Here is a 21,800-nt window from a genome sequence, read left to right on the forward strand (position 1 = left end):
TTCCTCTCTTTCAGTTTTACAGACAAGAGAAAAAATTGCTACAAATTGTTACAAGTTTAAAGTTAAAGATGGATCTTTTATTACACTGCGGAGTTGTTGGTTCAGTTTCATGAACCCATGGACCAAAGAAGTAGAATACATTGTCTCAACTAACACAGTGGTTTCGTAAGTATTGTGGTTTTAAAAGGTGTACTTGGACCTTTAGTTGTGCACCAATTTTCTGGGTTGAAATTCCTTCCAAGCTGCAATCCCCACCCCTCCCCCGAAATGCATAAGGAAGTGAGTCTACAACTTTTTTCCTTTTAGGACATTGTTATGGCACACAACTTACAGTAAAGAAAAACCTATTTGTGATTTGTAATGCTTGAAGTTTTCCTGTAAGACTGGAAGTCTATGTTGATTTTCTAATGACTTTGGTTCCAAAAGTAGTTCTAGTTGATTCAATTTAATAATAAGACCAATAGGTTTGGAAGGAACAGGTCAGATGTGAGGTTTTCAGTTTTTAAGGACTGGAAAGAATCTACACAATTGTTTCACCTTGTTTTAATGCTTTTGGTGTTGTGAAAAACACGGATTTCTGCCACCCCAAATAGGTTGGGGTCATTGCCTGTAACCTTTTGGGATGTGGGTTAAAGTAGTAAATAAACTCCAAATGTCATTTGTCTACATTTGTTCACAAGACGGACATAAAGCACTGGTGTTTAAACAACAAAACAAATATTACCCTCCAAGTTTGTAATAATCCTTATCCATTGTTCCTCTTAAATATTTGTAAAACAGCCCTGGGGGTGGAGAGTATCCTGGCTGTCCAAGTTGGAATAGGGCCAATCAGGGCGCGGCCAGATTGGCCCTGCACCTACAGCTCCCACCCTCCTCCCTGGACACTAGCCATATTTGTCCATATAGGTCCCATGAGCCCCTGCATAATTTGTTTAGCTGGTCAGAGAGGACCCGTACTCTTTTTATCAAAGTAGAAAAGTTGGTTGGATTCACCCTGGTGAAATGAAAAGTGGAAGCATACCTTCAGTAAGTGTGTTTAACTGGGCACATTCCGGTGGACTTTTCATTTGTCCTTCTGTTTCTTTGAACTGCCAGGACCAGTGTACTTGATAGTGGAGATGCAGCTTTTCCTCAGCTTGCAGCTTCACCGCACAGCATGGACAGTGTACTCCAGGCTGGAGAAGGTAATGCGAACATTTTTATAACATTATTTGTTTTCACCATCTCCTCCTGCCAAGTTCATGATAAAAGTACTTTGTAAATTTCACTCTGCATAGTGATATCTGAACTGGTTCCCGCTCGAAAGAGTGCTTACGAAGCTGGGATAGTAGAGTGAGTGAGTTACAAGTCAAAAGGATTCACCTTCTATTATTAATTCATCATTAATTACTGCAGGCAAATCTCTCAGTTTCCCTTGTATAATGTAAGGATAATATTAAATCAACTTTTGGGAATTTTTGAGAGTATATTAAGTTCTTTGAGCACCTAAAAACACTGTATAAATTATAATGTTCTCTTCTGGAAAGAAAAAAATCAATATTTTTATACTATCATAAAGAGGTGTCCACCCACCTCCAAGGATACCAGTGTAAGTTGCAGCAACTGTTCAGCAACCTTTTAAAATCTTTCCCAAGACTAAATTTGGCTAGTTCTAGTCCAGGCATGCATTACTTTTTGTATAGTCTGCCTTTCTCACATATTTGTTAATTACACAGTTAAAAACTGTGCAGTAGGAACTGTATAACACAATAAACAATGCAATAAAAGTAGAATACAAAATTTAAAAAACAATACCATAAAATAGTAATATACATATAAGATTACAAGTAAGAAAATGGTACACTGTTATGTATTATTTATTTGTTTTATTAATTTCTACCCTGCCTTTATCCTCAATGGGGCCCAAAGTGACTTCCTTCATTCCCCTCCTCCATTTTATTCTCACAACAGCCCTGCGAGGTAGGTTAGGGTGAGAGAGTGTGACTGACCCAAGGTCACCCATGATATGAGTGGGAATTTGTTTGTGGGGAAGCAAATTGCATTGTCCACAGGTGCTCTGATGTGTGGCTTTTCTTATGTTTGCCATATGCACTCTTACTCCTTACATGAGGCTCTTGCAATCTGGAGCTGTCTGTGACGACTGTGGCATCCAGCTAGCAGTATTCACAGTTCAGCTGCTGGCATCATACACAGGAGCTGTTGAATTGGACCAAGCCCCAGATTGCCCACGTCCAGGTTGGGAAAGGGAGCGAGTGTGACCTAATAAGGAGAGAGAGGTGGATGGCCTGGTAATGATTCTGTGGTAAGCAGCCTTGGGCAGACATGTTGTTAATACTATTCCACATGTTATGATAAATCAGGAGTTGGAGCTAACATACACTGAGATGTTTGAGTAAGAACAAGAGTCCTTCTGTGAAAGCTTAAGGGGGTGGCAGGTTACAGTGGATGAGGGATAGGGTTGTGAGTGTCCTGTATAGTGCAGGGGGTTAGACTAGATGACCCATGAGGTCCCTTCCAACTGTATTATTCTATGTTTTTATGATTCTTGCCTAGAATGGTCTGCTCTGACGCTGGTCTTGTCCAACTATGACCTTTCAACTCTGCAACATAGAGTCTGGAATTCTAGACTTTGTATATACAGAGAATATTCTGTACCACTGAGCCAAAGATGTTCCTGTAGAATCTGAAATCCTTCATGGATGAAAATTGTATAGTCATTATAATTCACAACAACAGCCTTGCCAAGTGGGAAGAATACTGGTCTTGACCTATCATGGGAAAGGAACATTTTCCCATAGTGATTGAAGTAATATTTTAGTGACTCCCACTGTACAGTTTGACAGTCCAGTTGACAAGCCCTTTTTAACCCCCGCCCCCCATCCCTCAATAGATTGGCTGGGTTTGCTAACTATTTACTAAGCAATTAGTTTACTTGATGAAAAATGTACTATATTTTTTGGCTTTTTTTGCTACTTTTCAAAAAGTGCCATCTTTCAGTTTCATCTTGACTGCAGAGTAATAAAAATTAATGCAGAATATAAAACATGAGAGTTGTTCAGGGTTCAATTACATTCAGCTTACCTTATCTCAGGTATTTACAGCAGCCCAGATGAGCTAGCTTTCATTTGGTAACTATGGATTATCCCACTTGGGGCATTCTACTTAGAATGCCATGAAACTGATCTCTTTTTTACCTCGAGCTGATTATAGATAATAAGCTGCAAGTACATGGAAACCTTGGCTAGCCAATGCTCTGTTACGTAAAAGATCCTGATACGATGAAATAAACCTATGAGCCTTAATGCTTTAGAAGGCACAGAGGCATGATCTCTGCATTTCACATACTGAGGTTTACTGTAGTATCTTTCAGTGGTCTTGCCACATACCTGTATGTGGAGTTGCTGAGGAGTAGGCTCACTTCTTAGTGATTCCATTTGATTTGGAGATGCAGACAGGTGACAGGAGAATGTCTTTAGACAAACTATTTGTCTAAAATATTTATGTCCTGACTTTCCCACAAGTGAAAAGCTACAGCTTAAGTTAGGGCGTTTATCCCATAGTATTGGAAAGTGCCATAACCGTATTATGGCAACCACATGGAATTGTCAAGGCAAGAGCTATTCAGAGGTGGTTTGCCATCATCTGTCACCATCTAACAAAATGTCATCTGAATAAATTTATTCTTCCTCCTTTTTCACTTGGAGAAGGAAATGGTGGGAAACTGGCTTAATTTTATATTTCATTTTTAATATTTTAAAAACTGAATATTTACTGTCTTCTTTATGAATTTTACCCTTTTTTAATCTTCCCTTCCTAACTGGAGTTGGCTGTGCACTCAATCAATATAATCAAGATAATAAGAAAGCTCTAAAATAATTTGGGATAGATAGATAAAAAGCATAGGAAGGCACTGATTTTGGTGGGGGAATACTGAAAAATAAAGGAGAGCAAACACTGCAGGCATGAGAACATGTGCTCAAGTAACCTTTCTTGGATATTCTTCTCGCTATAGGACTTAACAACTGTTGGTTCTAGGGCCTGAATAATGTTAGAGTTTAGTCCAATAAGAGAGAATTTTGTGTCAAGAATTTTGGTCCAAGAGGATTTATGAGAGGCTGCTTTTAATAAAGACAGGTATCCAGAGTTACCAATAAGCACTTTAAGGTAGAAACTGAAGGCAAGTTGCCAAGCTTTAGCCTCCAAGGATAGTTGATCCAATTCTACTTGTAGAGAAACTTCAGCTACACATTTGGGTATGTTAGTCAACTTATGAAGGAAGCAAAGTAGAGGGAAGTCTGAGGACTCTTTGACTGATTGGATCCACATGGCTACCCCAAAAAGCAAGATCGGGACAATTTTTATCTTGAAAACTTGAATGATCCCAGCTATATATTATCTTCTGCTGTACCTAAAAAAGTTTAGGATGCCTTCAATACAAGGTGCTGCTTTCTTCTGTGTGACTTTTTAATGAGAGAACCAGCTCAAACTATTTGTGGAAACCACTGCCAGATATACAAATTTCTTCACTCTTTGGTATAGGGGAACCACTGGTATAAACCATTGGTATAGGGCAGTGGTCCGCAACCTTTGTCAGGCTGCGGACCGCTGTGCCGGGGTGCAGGGAGAGGGCGACCCGGGGCCCTGCACGTGCGCGGCAGCCCCGGCGTAAACGCACATGCGTGGACTTGCCGTGCGTGCGTGTTTGCGCCCCCGCCGGATGCAAATGCGCATGCGCGGCAAGTCTGCACGTGTGCGTTTGCACCGCCGGCATGCCGGTGGCCACGGCTCCCTCTCCCCGTCCCTCCAGGCCGCAAGGAAATCGGCCGCCAAAGCGGCCGATTAGCTTGCGGCCCAGCAAGCTTCTCTTCCCGCCCCCTCCCAAAGCAAGAAGCTTGCCGGGCCGCAAGCTGATCGGCCACTTCGGCGGCCGATTTGCTCACAGCCTGGCGAGCTTCTCGCTGTGGGAGGGGGGCGGGAAGAGGGAGCCGCGGCCCGGCACCAGGCCACGGCCCGGGGGTTGGGGACCACTGGTATAGGGGAAAGTTCCTTTTCTTCTAATAGAGGAATATTTTATATTTTCCATAATTAATTCTTTAGGTCTTCAGAATGGTAGTAGATGACAAATTTGTTCAATAATAGCAGGACTCCAACATTAGAGCAGGATAGCAGAACTGCATTGTCAACATGTAATAAGAGTGGGATCTCTAGACTGTCTAGACAAGGAGGTGACAGGTTTTCGTCAAGGGAGTTGGATAAATCAATTAAGAATAAATTAAAATTTGAACTGCACTAACAAGCATCCTTGCCAGACTTCCATATCAGTAGAAAAGCTTTTAGACAGACTTCCTGCAATGGACCTGATCATTCTAGCCAATATGAAGATTTTCTGTCAGCCATTGTAGTCATCTATCCATAAGATTTCCTTAATTTGTTTCAAAGCTTGATCTAAATATGCTATCAAATGCTGCTTTAAGATCCATACATAAAGAACTCCTTCCGAATGTGAAGTATATTTTTCAGCTAAATGGAAGAGAATCAGACTGTGGTCCAAAGTAGAACAACCTCTTCTGAAGCCAACTTCCTTAGAGCTTAACGTGTTATTAGATTCCATCCATTCAAATACCTTCTCCAATGGATGAGAGTATAATTTGCCTTAACAGGATGATAAAAAATTGGACTGTAACCTGCCACATTAGAGTGCGACCATTTTAAAATATGGGGATTGTGATAGTCTGCTTTGAAGCATATGGAATGTTTCTGGAGGCATTGACCATATTATAGACTGGGGCTATAACTTCAGCTCACCAAATAGAATTAGGATTGCAATCTGTGCCTGGGGCTTTACTCACATGCAGACTAGAGATAAAGGTGTTCAGCTACTTTAGGAGTGACTGGGGGCTAAACAGGAAGATTGTCAGGAGAAGAAGTTAAGATTGAATTAGATTCCGTTGAGGAAAAGGAGAACTGAAACAGGGAATCCTGATGGATGATGAAACCTTCATTCCTGTATAACAATTGACCAGAATGCAGCTGCATTGTTGTTAGCAGCAGTAATCAGTTGTTTCCAGTCCTTACAGATGAACGTGTATCTGACAACAGAGATTTAGAATACTTTTTTAGTGCCAACAGTTCACTCAATGACTCATGGTCATTTTTCTTTTTAAATTTTCTGGTCTTTCATGAGAGTTTTTCTTAAATCCGCTTGCATTCATGGTCAAACCACAGGTTTTGATATATTATCCCAGGAAGACAACTTCTCTGTGTTTTAGGCCTAGTATTATATTCAGAAACTTTAAAAATCACAGAAAGAATGTTCAGAGAATATTTAGAGACTTCTTTAGTGAATTGCAAACTTTGAACTGTTGAATAAAATCTAGGGTTCCATCAGGTACAGCATAAGCAATTGGATTATTGGCCAAGAGACTCAGAAGATAAGGACAATAACCAAAAAGGCTTAAGATCTAAAAATAAAAGAATTGGGAGATGATCACTTGCCAGAAAATTGCCCACAACCATATCCTTAACCAGAGGAACCCCTCTTGTTGATAAGATAAAATAGTCTGTGACACTTGAGCCGTATATGTGTAATTTCCCTTGGAGAGGAGACCATTAATTAGACTTAAATTTCTGTGAATACTAAGATTTACTAGAATGATCTAGACCTTTTGAATTTACAGCTATGCCCTTAGAAACTCTGTCAAACCAGTAAGGATTGAGAAGGTCTTCATGGTCTGGGGCAATTAATTTCTGCATCAACACATCATCAGGCACAATTCTAGTATTAAAATCTCTGGCCAAAGTAAGCTGGTTAAATGGAAGACGAGCCCAAATATTTTCATTTAGAGATCACAATTGTATCCAGTTCTGTTTTGCTGTAGATCAGTTTGTGATTCACAAACTGGTCTGGGGACTTTATTGACCCACTGGCCATCTTCCACAGGGATCAGATGTTAGGTTACTATCCTTTTCCCTCTTATGTGAGATGAGATTATAAGTAGCTTTAACTGATCAAGATTGAATTAATTCTTTGATGTAGTTATTTATCATCTTTTACATAGGGTATGTTTGCTGGTTCATTGTCAAGACTTAACTCTTTCTTGACTCTTTTGATTAACTGACATCTCAGATTTTTGTTAGTAGGAGAAAATACAATTAGAGGCCTCTTGGGCAATTCACATAGCCTTTTGGAGGTGATATGCATTTTTGCTCATTTTCTATCTACTCAACGCCAGGGACCACTCAACGCCTTTTACTGAGGTCTGGGGGGGGGGGGTAGTTGACAATGACAAATCAATGCGAACCCTGAGCTTGTTTCTATGCAACAAGATAGTCCCATCTGGGAGTGATGGGAGACAATGACACCCAAAGTGTGTTGTAAAGGGCTGGGGGGGGGGATGCGTCCTTCACGGCCCACCTCCAATTAGTCGACGGACCACATGTGGTCCGCGGCCCACAGGTTGGGGATCGCTAGTCTAGAAGATTTAGAACTAAAAAAACATTTTGGCAAAACCCCATGATATATGAAGTCATGATCAGGAATGGTGACATAAAAGTGCAATTATTAATAATAAATAAATAAAGTGTCTCTGATGTGCTAAATGAACATGGGAATAAAAGATTAAAATAATGTTTTCCAAAGAACTTTGAAATCAGTATCTGTGGAAAGGCATTCTAAAAATAGGCCAAGTATTCCTTTATATGCCATTTACTGGCCCAGTTTATAATCTTTCCACAGAAGGGTGAAATAGTTATTTGTTTGTTTGTCTAAAAAAAACCTTATAGAGGTATAACAGTGGTGGAGCATGAGACCTAGAGCCCAAGACATTTACAGTATGCCTTGCTTTGTGGAATGCAGGAAACTGTTCATGATTAATACATTCATTTGAAAAAATTGAAGATAATGAAATTTATCTTTTCCAAAATCTTCTGGAGAATTGCTGCTAACAGAAACTATTATGAGGACATCAGATTAAGTATAATCTGTGTCAGTATCACTGTTGAACATATGAATTTGGTCCTTTAAGGACATAGGAGGAACCTCTGAAACTTCACCTTTCTTAATTTTCCACAGGTGGATTTATATTGCTCTTCTTGAGCCTCTTTATGACCAAATGCCTCAACAGATCAGGGCTCTTCAATTACATCAGTCTCCTTAAATAAGAGGGAGAATCTGTTCTGAAGTTTGATGTCAGGATTAAAAAGAGTCAGGTTTACACTACTGAGGACATGTGTCTTAATTGGTTTAAAAGGGAACCATCTCTTCCTGTTCATCATAACACAAGAGAAATGTGTGGGTTGTAATTTGGTAGGAAGAACCTTTTCTATCCCTTTCTTTTTCTATTCTCTCTCTCTCTCTCTCTCTCTCTCTCTCCCCTATCTGAGATAAAATAAGCTTGAATAGGTGGGAGTACCTGAAATGGCTCAAGAGAAGTGCTCAGTGTTTTAACTGACAGAAAACACAAGAATGTTCATTAAAGGGAGAAGAGCTGTCTGGAGCAAAGATGTATACATGGGTACAAGTGTAAAGGAGGAGAGGCAGATGGGAAAAGAAGCTTATACAGTCATTTTCTCTGCCTGATCCTCCTCTTTTTCACAAAAAAGAAAGAGGAGAGAAGGTGATGAAGTGGATTTAAAGGGAAGGGTTTATTTATTCATTTATTATTTCAGTTTATATACCCACCCTCCCCTACTAGTGGGGCTCAGAGAGATTCACAGCAATACTAAACAAACATTATATAGTTAAACGAGGTTAGAAATGTGAAGTATAAACAAGCAAAAAACTAAAACATAATGATGGATCCATCAGCTCAACTGGTAAAGGCCTAATGGAAAAGTTCATCCTTACAGACCCTGCAGAATCTAGGGAGGTCCCACAGGGCCCGAGTTTTGTCTAAGAGGGCATTCCACCAGAACGGGGAGCCTTTGCTCTGGTGGATGCCAGACATGTGACCTGAGGGCCTGGTACCACCAGTAGGCCATGGGATGATGACCACAGCCACTTAGAGTAGCGATCCCCAACCTGTGGGCTGCAGACCACATCTGGTCCTTCGACTAATTGGAGGTGGGCCCAGAAGGACGCCTTCCCCACCCTGGCCCTTTACAACACACTTCGGGTGTCATTGTCTCCCATCACTCCCAGATGGGACTATCTCGTTGCAGAGAAACAAGCTCAGGGTTCCCATTGATTTGCCATTGTCATGAGTTAAAATTTCCATGAAAATAAAATGTTCCTTATGTTCATTGTTGTGGCGTGTCTGTATCTTATTTTGAAGGGATGTTTAAACATTACCATAGCGATCAGAGAGCGTTAGGGCAGAGGTTGAGAGTAGAGGAGTAAACTACCCCCCCCCCCACCGGGCCTCAGTAAAAGGCGTTGCGTGGTCCCCGGTGATAAAAAGGTTGGGACCACTGACTTAGAGGGTCATGAAGAAAGAGGCGTGACAGTCCCAGACCAGTTAAGGATTTAAAGGACAATACCAACACCTTGAATTTGACCCGAAAACCAATAGGTAGGCAATGCAGCTATTTTAAAGAAAGCTGTATATGTGAGGGCAAAAGTCTGTCAGCTGAATTTTGAACAACTGGAAGTCTCCAAAGTACCTTCAAAGCAGATTACATCATTCTCTTGTCCTCCATTTTATCCTAACAAGAAGGAAGTTAATTTGGGAACATGTGATTGGCCCAAGGTTAATGTCCATACAGAGTTAGGATTCAGAACTGGGTCCTATGGATCCTAGTTTGAAACTCTAGCCACTATACCACACTGGATTTCATAATGTAGCTGATGCTGAATAGTAGCAAGCAGCTGGGCCTACCAATGGTTGCCACCCAGCCTAACCCAATGAGTCCTCCCTCAAAGGCCAAAACAGGCCTTGCACCCTCCTGTTGACTTTTACTGAAAAGAACCCTCCATGTGGGTTTACTTTGTGATTTAATTTTTTTCCCTGGAAATGTGGGGCTTTCCCCAGGTTGTAGTAAGATCTGTCTTGTCTGTTCCTGTGTCTATTCACAGATGGGGCCATGAAGAAAATTATATACTTAGACTTATTTTGATTTCTTTAAGTATTTGTAACACCTTAAATGTATATAACACTGGAATGTTCAGTGCAGATCACATATGACAAGGTAAGTTGGTGTAACAATCACCTTGCCCATCGAAAAAAGCTGTGAGAGTAGCCACATAGTAACCATTACTCCTGTTCTCATGTTCTCTCTCTCTTTCATTATCTTCCTTTACAATATTCTCTCTCTCTCTTTTTTTTAAGGTGGCCCCAAGCGGGCCCTTCCAACTGTTCCTGGCATTCCAGGTGGAACAAGAGCTGGAGCTGGTAAGATTGGTAGGATGATTGCTGAAGAAATCATGGAAATTCACAGGTGAGGAAACTGTTCTGTTCTGCCAGTTATATGTTTAAGTAAATAGCAAGTCAAAACAGTTATTTACTAATAAATTGTGAAATATAAATATATTTAACATGTAGCACCATAACAAGCAATTACAATAAGATGGCAGCATAACTTCTCTAATTCTCCAATCTTAGCTCTGCTGTTCCAGCCGTAGGACCTTACGCAGGTGGTCCTAGATGATATAAACTTGAGGGATCTGATTGTAAAGCATATAATAGGGCGGGACCCACAGATAGTAACTCTGGTCACGCCCCCCCCCCAGCCTTAAGCAAATGCCTGGTGGGAAAGCTCCATCTTGCAGGCCCTGTGGATCCTCGATAGCTCCATCAGGGCCCTCAGCTCTTCCAGGAGCTTGTTCCACCAGTTTGGGGCCAGGACCAAACAGGCTAGTCGATTTTCCTTCAGCTGACATTCTGCTTGACTAAATGTTTCTATTTCAAAAGTAGACAAAATCAAAGTCCAAAAAACTTGTAGCAGAATGTCTGTCAAATGGGGGGACCAAACACACAAGGATGGCTCTGAAACAGGATATTTTTAGGCCATGACATAAAATAGCTTTAGAACTCAATATTCTTTCTTCACGTGCTGTCCTCTGCTTGAACTAAAAGGCTCTTGCCTCGGCCAGATAAAGTAGTCCCCATGCTGGGTCTTAAAAGAAGCATTTATCATAATATACGAGAGTGAGGCAGTAGGGGATCCACTTCAGACAAAGTAGTCTGGAGTGTTTGTTTCTGAATGATCCCTTTTGGGTTTGTTTTTTCAAATGGCCTGCAGCTGTTAAACATAAGGGAAATAATATTAGTGAATTGCTTACTACTGTTTTATTTTCCTGCATAATTCATAGATTTTGTGGTATGGGGGTGGGTTTAAAACAAGGAAATATTCAAAAATGCCCATTGCCAAAGCAAAGAAAGAAGAAAATGTGTTTGAAGAAATTATTTAGTGAATTATATTTTTTTTGAAGATTTTCAATTTTATTTCAGTGTATTGGTTCATTTTAGATAATTTGCTTGATTTTGAATTTTTTTCAATATATACTACATGCTTAAGCCCTTTCCTTCTGTAAGCTTTGGGCCCTTCATAACCTCAATCTGGGCTTTATTCACCGTAATTTGTGTGAATTGTCAGTTAAAGAAACTTGGAAAGAAACATGTTAAGTTGTGCTGAGAACAATGGATTGAAATTGTTTTTTTTTAAAGCTTATTTCCATAGTTTATGCTTCTTTTAGCTGATAAAGTTGTGCTAAATAAATAAAGGGCTAGATTCATAAAAAATGTCCAAGAAGTTGATGAAGGAGATCTTTCACAGGCAACCTGTCATTTCTCAAGAAACTCCTTGAAAAGGATTGTCAGAGCCTCGCAAGCAAAATGAGCCTCAGGACAAGGCAGCAATGAGAAGGGATCAATGTCTCCCTTTTCCTCTTCCATTTATGTTTGTGCCTGCACAAGTGTGAAAGAGAGGCAGTTTTATTTGATTCCCCCTCATGGCTGCACATGTCTGTCCTGTGGCTCATTTTGCTAGTGAAGTTCTGTCAGTCCTCAGAGAAGAGTCCCAGGACTGAACAGTAGGCTGCTTGAGGAAGGGAAAGGCAGGAAAAGATATGCTCTACCAAAACCTTTCATAAACTCCTCTGATGGACAGTCAGTGAAATCCCTTGTGTTTCTTTTGCTGCCTCTAGTCATGAGCCAGAAAAGTCCAGTACCGTTAGTTAAAAACTTAACAAAATCTAAAGCTCAATTGTGATTCTGACTCTAGCCCTCATATCTTCTACTGATGTCACTGTTTTAAGACTATTTTAGAAACAGCCACTCTGAGTGAAAAATATGATACATAAACGCTTTCCTTCTGGGCCCAAGCAGAATATCATTGTTTTTTTTTCTGTACATAATGTTTAGTCTGTAGTTATGAGCTGGAAACTACAGGACCAATTTCATTGTTTTATATGATCTTCCTAATCTGGGTGTTCTTGCTGTGTTAGGATAAGGGGCTCTTCACCTTCAAGCTGTGGATCCAGCCCACTGAACATGACCAGCACTCCTCCTCCTGACGCTTCCTCGCCAGGAGGAAAAAAGGTAAGATGGCACCTCTGTAGCACCTTCAGCCTTTCTGTGCTTTACCACCACGATCTACTGCTGAAAAAAAATTAAAAGATTATTTTAATGTCATAGTCTGCCTTTCTCATTGGGAATAGAGGCGGACTCAACAATGTAAGTCAGTGCAATCGATAGATAAGGCATATGATAAGCAAAGTGGTAGGACTCGGATTACAAAAATCTGAAAAGAAAGCCATAAGTATTAGACACAATATGTTAACTATGCCAGAAAGTGAATTAATGTAGAGAACAATGTAGTGAGAACACAGTAATATTATGCACCAAACAAATGGTATAAACCAGTGGTCCCCAACCTTTCTGAGGTTGGGGACCGGCAGGGCATTGGGGCGCGGCCCGCAGCCCGCGCGGGCCACGGCCACGCATCGGGCCGCGCCCGCGAGCCGCACCCGCACATCGGGCCGCGCCCCCGCGAGCCGCGCCCCGATTCCCTCTTCCCGCCCTCCCGCAGTAAGAAGCTTCCCGGGCCGCAAGCTTGCGGCCTGGGAAGTTTTTTACTGCGGGGGGGGGGGGGGCGGGGAGAGGGAGCCGCGGCCCGGCGCCATGGCCTTCGTGGCCCGGCACCGGGCCGCGGCCCGCAGGTTGGGGACCACTGGTATAAACTATGCACAGTAGCACAGCTGACAATCCTGTTCCCTTTATTAAAGCACCATCTTGAATCATTGGTTTATAATACAGCCTTGTTATTTTTTTAAAAAGCTTTCCTGAGCAATTCTGTTTTTCATCCTGTGTGAAAAGTCAGAAGTGTAGGGGCCTTCCAGACCATTTCAAACAGGCCAGTCTACAAGATGGGGAGCAGTGCTGATTCATGGTACTGTGAGCCCAAGTGCACCGTTTGGAAGCACCCAATGCTATGGTTTCATAGAGAAACTGCTGGGCCCTGTGGGGGAGGGGGGAGGGTCTGCTGCGTAATCCTGTTGTGGTGCAGACGGCTGAGAGCGGCAGACCTGGAGGTGGGCCTGGGGTGGGGAGGAGAGAGAAGCTGTAAAGCAGGGAAAGGGGCAGGGTTAAAGTAAACTCAGATGAGATAACAAAGAGGGAGGGAAGAAGGAAGAGAGGAGAATAAAAGGGAGAGAAAGGCCAAAGGGGTTATTGGGTAGGATGGAACAGGCAGCAAGAGGCAGAAAGAGAAGCAAAGAGCCTGACAAACTTTGCCTGAAGAACTACAGGAAACTGTTCTGGTGGGCATGCATGTGTTGTTCCAAGAAAAGAAGGAGAAGAGAGAAAAAGTGTTGAGGAAGAGAGATGGAGGAGAGGCAAACAAATTGCAGAGTAGGGTTTGGTTGCATAGCCAAGAAGCTACTCTGGAAATTGTGCCAGTTCAGAGTTTGTGTTTGAGGCAATGGAGATAACATCATGTACACTACATGCACTACAGATTCATTCATAGAATCATGGAGTTGGAAGGGACCTTGGGGGTCATGAAGTACAAACCCCCTACAGAATTCACAACTACCTGCCTACCCACAGTGACCCCAATTCCATGTCCAGATGATGCCCTTACCCCACAAAAAACAGAATCCCTGGCTAGTCTGGCCTGGAGGAAATTTGCCTCCCAACCCCAAAGTAGCAATCGCCATTTCCCTTGGCACTCAAGAAAGGGCCACAAGAGCCAAGCATGGACACAATCTCTTCTGCCCAGCCATTTTCAATCTACCTAAATTCACAGAATCAGAATTTCTGTGAGGTGGCTATCTAGCCTCTGCTTAAAAACTTCCAAGGAAAGAGAACTCACCACCTCCTGAGGAAGCCTATTCCACTGAGGAACTTCTCTGTCAGGAACTTCTTCTGGATTTTTAGCTGAAAATTAATTTCATACCATTGGTTCTGATCCTACCCTCTGGGGCAACAGAAATTTCCTCTGCTCCATCCTCTATATGACATCCTTTCAAGTATTTGAAGATGGCTATCATATCACCTCTTAGTCATCCCTCAACTTTTCCTCATACATCTTGGTCCATATGCATTTTTAAATCCTTCAGTAAATGTATCAATCTCTCTATATTATTCACAGATAGGTGATTGGGATGGGTAAAGCAAAGTCAGATATAACATTTTGGAAGCAGACAATCTTATTGATAGTTGAATTGTAATTCAGGCCTGACATACAGGAAGTTACTTTTGCCAGGATGTGTGTCTTTGTCTTTAAAGAATGCTTTAATAGCATCATAAACATATTTCTTGTCAGATTAAGCCATCAAAATATGTGAAACACCTGGGTGCAGTAGGTTGAATGAGTTATTCTTCCGATGGGAGGTTGTTATTTTATGAAAACCTCTTATGCCATCTACTGGTGTATATTTATTACTACTTGGGATTTTTTATTTATAATGAATATTAATATTAATATATTACAACCCACCATGAGTATAAAATTCAAGCAATGGTGCATAATCATGTGGAGTGTAATAGACATTGGACGGGGGAGGGGGGTGTTATGCCTTTTATTAAGCAAAATGTAGCTATTATATTTGTCCTATACACTTTTATAGTGGCAAAGGAATTACGATGATATTGTGAATACAATAACATGCAAAACAAGCCAAGAATTCTCTCATACAATATCTTGGAATCCACCAGAAATTTCCATCTGTGGACCAGGAATTTCTCGCTTCTTCCTTCACCTGGAAATCTGAAAAACTCTTCTAAAATATTTTCTCTTAGAATTAGACAAATGCTGCCTAAGGCGAGGCTTTTAATACTTAAAGTGTATACCATAAACAAGTCTAAGAACTTCCTTAATTTTTGCTTTGGCAACATTGAGAAATTTTGGCAACACTGAAAAAAAGCACTCTGATTTTGCTTTTGGACTATTTGGTTTTCTTTTGGAATGAGAGAAATAAGACATGTATTCAAAATGTGAAGTATGAATAATTTTGGCAACAATAAATATACTACATTTTCAGCATAATAAACAACTTACTCTTGAAATATGCTGTCCTACCTACTGTGATTGTCTGAGAGTGTTTCGGTCCAAATGCTATCTTTTGTTTACTACAGAATTTTTACCTTTAGGCTTTCCCCCCTAACTCTCAGCTGTACACTGTAGGTAGCATAGGGTACAACAGCTTGCAACTCTCAAGTATTAGGCATATTTGCAGTTTTTCTTATAGAAAACAAATATTTATACCTTTAAATACCATAAATAGTACAATTTTATATTGTGGGTTATAAATGATACTTTATTTAATTTTTATTTATTTATAATTATATTTATATACCGCCACTCATGGGTGTCTCATGGCGGTTTACAAAAATTGATAAAACACAATAAAATCCCCAATAATACCCTTAAAATATAACAATATAACATCACATTAAACAAGATGGCGAACCATAAAAAACCAGCCTTCCCCCCTCTATTCGGCATATGGGTCAAGAAACTGGGAGCGAGGATCCTAGCTGATCTTCATTGATCTCAGATGGTAACACCAGAGACACTGCCCTGGCCTCAACCATATGCTTGGTGGAAGAGCTCCGTCTTGCAGGCCCTGCGGAAAGCTGACAACTCTGACAGGGCTCTTAGCTCATCAGGGAAGCTCATTCTACCAGGTTGGGGCCAGGGCCAAAAAAGCCCTGGCCCAGGTGGAGGCCAGTTGAACGTCCCGGGGGCCTGGGACAAAATCAATAAAAATAGCTAAGGTTTGATAGGAAATAAGTATTGCATATATTTCCAAGTTAATTTATGTGCCGTCATTTATACTAACATCAGTTAGCATCACAGTTCAGAGAAACATAAACGTCTCAGTTCACAACACAAAATATATAGTACATATTTCAATTTCCCCAAAATTTCTCTTCCTCTATGGCTTTAAAATTACCAGAAATACATCCTTCTCTGGGATGTGTAATCCTTTTAATGAATTGAATTTACTAACAAATCTTCTTATAGAAATAATTAAGATGGCTAAACAGAGTGTCCTGATCCTGCTTGCCTCCCTAGGTTACAAGCTTCTGAGAGGTTGGGGGTTCAGCTGGCCCCTCACTCTTTTATCCTGGTAAACTTACTGCCACCATAGGGACTAGCCGCCCCCCCCCCGCCCCAAATCTGGAATTCCCACATACCAGTCCAGTTCACTGAGAGTCGGGTGGGGTGTGTATGCTTGTATGTTTGTGGAGTAATTATCCACCTCCTTCCTTGCCTGCTAACTCTAGCTGGGCTACGTGTTTGATGTCTGTGTGGGTGAGCAGTTTAGGCACATTCTGAGATCTTTAGAAGAAAAATCTTTAATTAGAAAACATTTCTATATCAAAGAACACAAAGAGAAGTAGAGCTGGTTATTTGTATCCCGCATTTTGCTACCTGAAGAAGTCTCAAAACGGCTTAAAATCACCTACCTCTTGCTATAACAGACACCTTGTGAGGTATGTGAGGCTGAGAGAGATTGGGCCAAGGTCACCCAGCTGGCTGCATGTGGAGGAGGAGTGGGGAATCAAACCTGGCTCTCCAGATTAAAGGCTACCGCTCATGACCACTACACCAGGCTAGCTCTGTAAAGCAACAGAATACATAGCAAAACAACATCTTACAGGTGTTACAGAAACTAGTATGGGAGCCCCAAAATTCCACAGCCCTAGAACTTAGTACAAGTAGCTCTTTCCTGTTCTTGTGATACCCAAAATATTTATGTCTGTCTTTCACAGGCACCCCCAAAACATATATACCGAACTACATTGGAGTGTTCCTTGTGGTGATACTCCATGCTGTTGCAACCACAGAAAAACACTTACCAAACATGCAGATTTGATCTCACCCCCATGGTTAAGAAATAAGTGCATGATTTATTTTTCACCAGTGGGAGGACCCTTCTAACAGTGGGGAGAGATTTTGTTGCTGCTACCACCCCCACTGCAGGCCCCCACACTGTACTTGGTGCTATTGCTGAGGGAGTCCTGAACATTGGGGTGCGGGGAGGGGGGAATTTTGTGTCCAGCATAAGGTACTCCGTGTACATTGAATTTTTGTGGTGATCTTAAGACTATCATAGGATAACTGTTAAACATGTCTAAGATGATAGTATAATAAATGACTGTAGCTATTAAGATAATTATACTAATTTGAGGTTGTCAAATGGTGATTCATCTTCCCTTTCCTAAGATCACCAGTGTTCCTTGGGACGAAAATACTCGTGTGGTAACTTCATCAGCCTGCTAATTGGCCTGAATCACTTCTAAAGAAAATTCTACTTGAGTCACCTTGTTAATTTGAAATACATATAAGGCATTTTAATACTTGGTAGCATGAGTTTGAGTAATTCTGCTGCAATGTGTTTTCTGTATATTAGTGTAAGCTAAAGGTAAAGGTATACCCTGTGCAAGCACCGGGTTATGTCTGACCCTTGGGGTGACACCCTCTCGCGTTTTCATGGCAGACTCAATACAGGGTGGTTTGCCAGTGCCTTCCCCAGTCATTACCGTTTACCCCCCAGCAAGCTGGGTACTCATTTTACCGACCTCAGAAGGATGGAAGGCTGAGTCAACCTTGAGCCGGCTGCTGGGATTGAACTCCCAGCCTCATGGGCAGAGCTTTCAGACTGCATGTCTGCTGCCCTACCACTCTGCGCCACAAGAGGCTCTTAGTGTAAACTAGGGGATACAAATGTTTTCAGTAATCACCAGCTAAGAGCTGAGAGAAGCTCCCTTTGCCTCTTAAAAAATCACAGAATGCGATCGTTGAATTGCACAAACAGATTGTTGGTCTTAGGTGCTACTGGATTCAGATTATAGGAGCAACTATGTAAAAGCAAAAATGGTTTCAAACCATTAAAAGTGATAGAGCAGAGGAAAAAAACCAGTTACTATAACCAAGGACATACATTTTAGGCCTACTATCCTCATATGGTATTGGAGATGAATGCTGTGAATACCATGGACAGCTAGAGTTACCAACAAGATAGTTTTAGAGAAGAGTAAACCAACTATGTCATTAGAAGGGAAGATATTATAGCTAAAGCTCACTTACTTTGGACACATCATGTGATCAAAATCATTGGAGAAATCATTAATGCTCGGCATGGTCAGAGGCAAAAGGAAACGTGGTCGCCAAAAGATCCGCTGGCTCGACACGATCAAAGCCGATACAGGGATAACCGTGAACCAACTAAAAGAAGCAGTCATTGACAGAAATGTATGGCAAAAATTTTCCTATAGAATCGCCGAGGGTTGGACACGACTGAACAGATGACATCATCATCATACCTGATAGAAGTTTTGTCATGCTGCATATTGCTGCATTTTTTAACATTCAGTGGTATCAGAATAGGGGTATATTCCCAAATTCTTGCTGTTGAAGCATATTAAACGTCATACAATTTAATCATCCAGAAAAAGAAAGGAAATTGAGAAGTTAACACCTTCGGAGTTCTTGTGTTAAATTAAGTGTGAAATGGTCTGTTGGAAAACAAAATTGTGAATGCTAATAACGAAATACTGTTTTCTTACATTTCTTTTTAGATTTTAAATGGTGGAACTCCAGACATTCCTCCAGCCAGTTTACTATCAGGACAGATTCAAGATAATCCAGGCTATCCATATTCTGATAACTCCTCTATACTTGGTAAGTAGGACCATTGTAGACAGAGAGAAGACTACAGATGATTAAGATGAGGAGAACATAGTGTTGTACCTGCCAGCTTTCACTACTTAAGACTAGGGATGGGCGACTTAGTTTGGATAAGCCAAAATCAATGTTGATTCTGACCACCATAACTAAGTTTGTTAAAATTTGCTTTCCTGAAGTCCAGCCTGTATGTCTGACTACGTACAGTTTTTCTCTTTTGAAAGATTACAAATTCCAAAATCACATGGTCACTACTACCAAGTGTGCCCACTACTATCATCTCCCTATTGATGAGAATCAAGTCTAAAATTGTGGATCCCCTAGTTGCCTACTCCACCTTATGGGAAATGAAGTATTTACTTGTCTGTCCTGAACCTAATGCCCATCAGTATCATTTGATGCCCTCAAGGTCTAGCATTTTGGAAGAGGGAGGAAAAAAATCCATCTCATTTTATAAAATCTGTCATGTGAGAGAGCTCTAACAGAACTTCTGTATGAGAACAGGTCTAACAGGACTGGGACTAGCCCAGGGTCACCCAGCTGGCTGCAGGTATAGGAGTGGAGACCTCGGAATGTTACAAGGGCCAACCCCAGATTACTGTCCACCACTCTTAACTACTCTTAACCAAGCTGGCTCAATCACGTTTCCCCTTATTTGGTCCTGGTACCCAGGATTTAATTTTGTGCTGCAGTCCTGTTGAGCTGGTGTTTGCCACCTGTTGGGTAGCACTGGATTCTGTTCCTGGCTCTAGTGTGCTGCACTAGTTCTGTCCCTGCAAAAATGCCTCCTCCCCCTCAGTTTCTACTTCAGAGATTTGCAGATGTGAACTTACTCCTGTTAGGTTGAACACTGTGCCATAGTGGCACTGGTTCTGCTGGGCAGCATTGCACTGGTCATCCTGTGGGGCTGGCCTTCAAAAATCCCCTCCCCCCGGTTAACTGCGGAGATTCTCTGGAGCATTCTGCTGGGCTTGTACTGCTTCCTTGGCTATTTTACTCCCATTGAAAACAATGGAGGATGGGGGTACCTTCTTCGGGTGCCCATAGAATTGGTCCCTCTGGTCCAATCTCTTTGAAAATTGGGGGCTCTTTTGAAGAGAGACTCCAGCAGCTAAGCTGCAAATTTGCTGCCTCTACCTCAACTCCCCACCCCCACATCGGCCCCAACCAGACCACTGAATAAACAGGTTAAGTCACCCATTGACTTTAACGGCTCCGTAGAGCAGTGGTCCACAACCTTTTTGAGACTGGGGACCGGCAGGGCAACTGCCCGCCTGCGCATGTCACGCATGCGCACCGGGCCGCGCATCCGCACATGCGGCATGTGCGGCCGAAATCGCGCATGCGAGGCACTTGTGCGCATGCACAAAAGTGCCGCGCATGCACAATTTTGGCTGCGCATGGCGCATGCGCGGCCCTGATTCCCTCTCCCCCCCTCCTTCAGTAAGAAGCTTCCCAGGCCACAAACTTGCGGCCTGGGAAGTTTTTTACTGCAGGGGGGGCGGGGAGAGGGAGCCGCAGCCCGGCGCCATGGCCTTCGCGGGCCGGCAGCGGCCCGCGGCCCGCGGGTTGGGGACCACTGCCGTAGAGTATAATGGAGCTGTATCCATATATCAATACTGGTATTGAGGTGATTCAGCATATACTGAACCGAACCTGGACAATGTGTTGGGGGTTTTGCACACCCTGATTTGCCTTTCCTGATTCATCCCCCTGAAGCTTTATTCCTGAGGGATTAGTAGAAGAATATAGGGGACAGAAGTGGAGAACTTGCAATCCCTCCCCCCTCTCAAAAGGATTTAGAATTAAGTTCTCTTTACATCATTAGCATTTCTTGTTTCTTTGCAGGGGAAAACTCTCATATAGGCATTGATATGATAGACAATGACCAGGGCTCCAGCAGCCCCAGCAACGATGAGGCAGCCATGGCGGTTATCATGAGTCTTCTGGAAGCTGACGCAGGTCTTGGGGGCCCTGTCGATTTCAGTGACTTACCTTGGCCCTTGTAAATGCTACCCAATAGCTTTGACATCTGGATATATCCAAGTGCATTATTGGTGGAGTTCTCCAATCTGTGAAGCTTGTGGAATTGCTTTGATGTTTTAATTTCATAAAAGCCATATCGAGAGAACAGTCATTCTTCTCCCATGTGTAATTTCACACCAAGTGGAGATCAGCCTGCTCCAGTGTTCCCACACCATTGATTCGGTTAGCCTGTGTATAGCCTGCACTATATGTATATTTTGAATTCTGTTCTTGCATTGACTTTTTAAAAAATCACTGTGCAAACCAAGTCCTGGCATCACTGGTAGCTTTTTTATGCAAATAGTCCTTTCAGCCGTATGGTGTGTTTTTACACTACAGAAGAGGTCCCATGTGGATAATGGATATTCTTATACTAATGTATCATAAAGCTGTTTCTTGTAAGATCCTTTACTATAAATATTGTTGAAGTGTAATGTATTAGACAGTTGAATATTTTTTAAATAAAATATTTTCCCTTGTTCTATATTCTGATTTACTTCATGAGTTAAAGTTTCTGAATGAAGTTTTAAAAATGAAGTTAGAAATAACAGCAATGCCAAAAAACTGAACAAAAACCCATTGTGGGCAGTCAGTCTAGTTAAAAGGCTCATAATTACCTGTCAGACACAGGTGACGGCAACCACTTCATAGCTCCCTCCCTCCAACAGTGGCCTGAGTCTGAATCATTCCGATAGTACCTC

The 21,800-nt window shown here is 41.8% G+C and overlaps 1 protein-coding gene across 4 annotated transcripts in view; it reads left to right on the forward strand.

The window, feature by feature from the left end:
* Positions 1–21,585, forward strand: part of BMAL1 (basic helix-loop-helix ARNT like 1) — a 74,665-nt gene extending 53,080 nt beyond the window's left edge. For all 4 annotated transcript variants that reach the window (XM_077321846.1, XM_077321844.1, XM_077321843.1 and 1 more), the window contains 6 exons: positions 15–165; positions 1,096–1,184; positions 10,266–10,374; positions 12,383–12,476; positions 18,969–19,071; positions 20,923–21,585. In XM_077321846.1, coding sequence (XP_077177961.1) covers positions 15–165; positions 1,096–1,184; positions 10,266–10,374; positions 12,383–12,476; positions 18,969–19,071; positions 20,923–21,083 — 707 coding nt within the window. In that variant the 3' untranslated portion in view covers positions 21,084–21,585. The remainder of the gene's footprint in view (positions 1–14; positions 166–1,095; positions 1,185–10,265; positions 10,375–12,382; positions 12,477–18,968; positions 19,072–20,922) is intronic.
* The last annotated feature ends 215 nt before the right edge of the window (positions 21,586–21,800 follow it).

Source organism: Paroedura picta, chromosome 2, assembly GCF_049243985.1.
Source record: "Paroedura picta isolate Pp20150507F chromosome 2, Ppicta_v3.0, whole genome shotgun sequence".
In the NCBI taxonomy this organism is placed as follows: Eukaryota; Metazoa; Chordata; class Lepidosauria; order Squamata; family Gekkonidae; genus Paroedura; species Paroedura picta.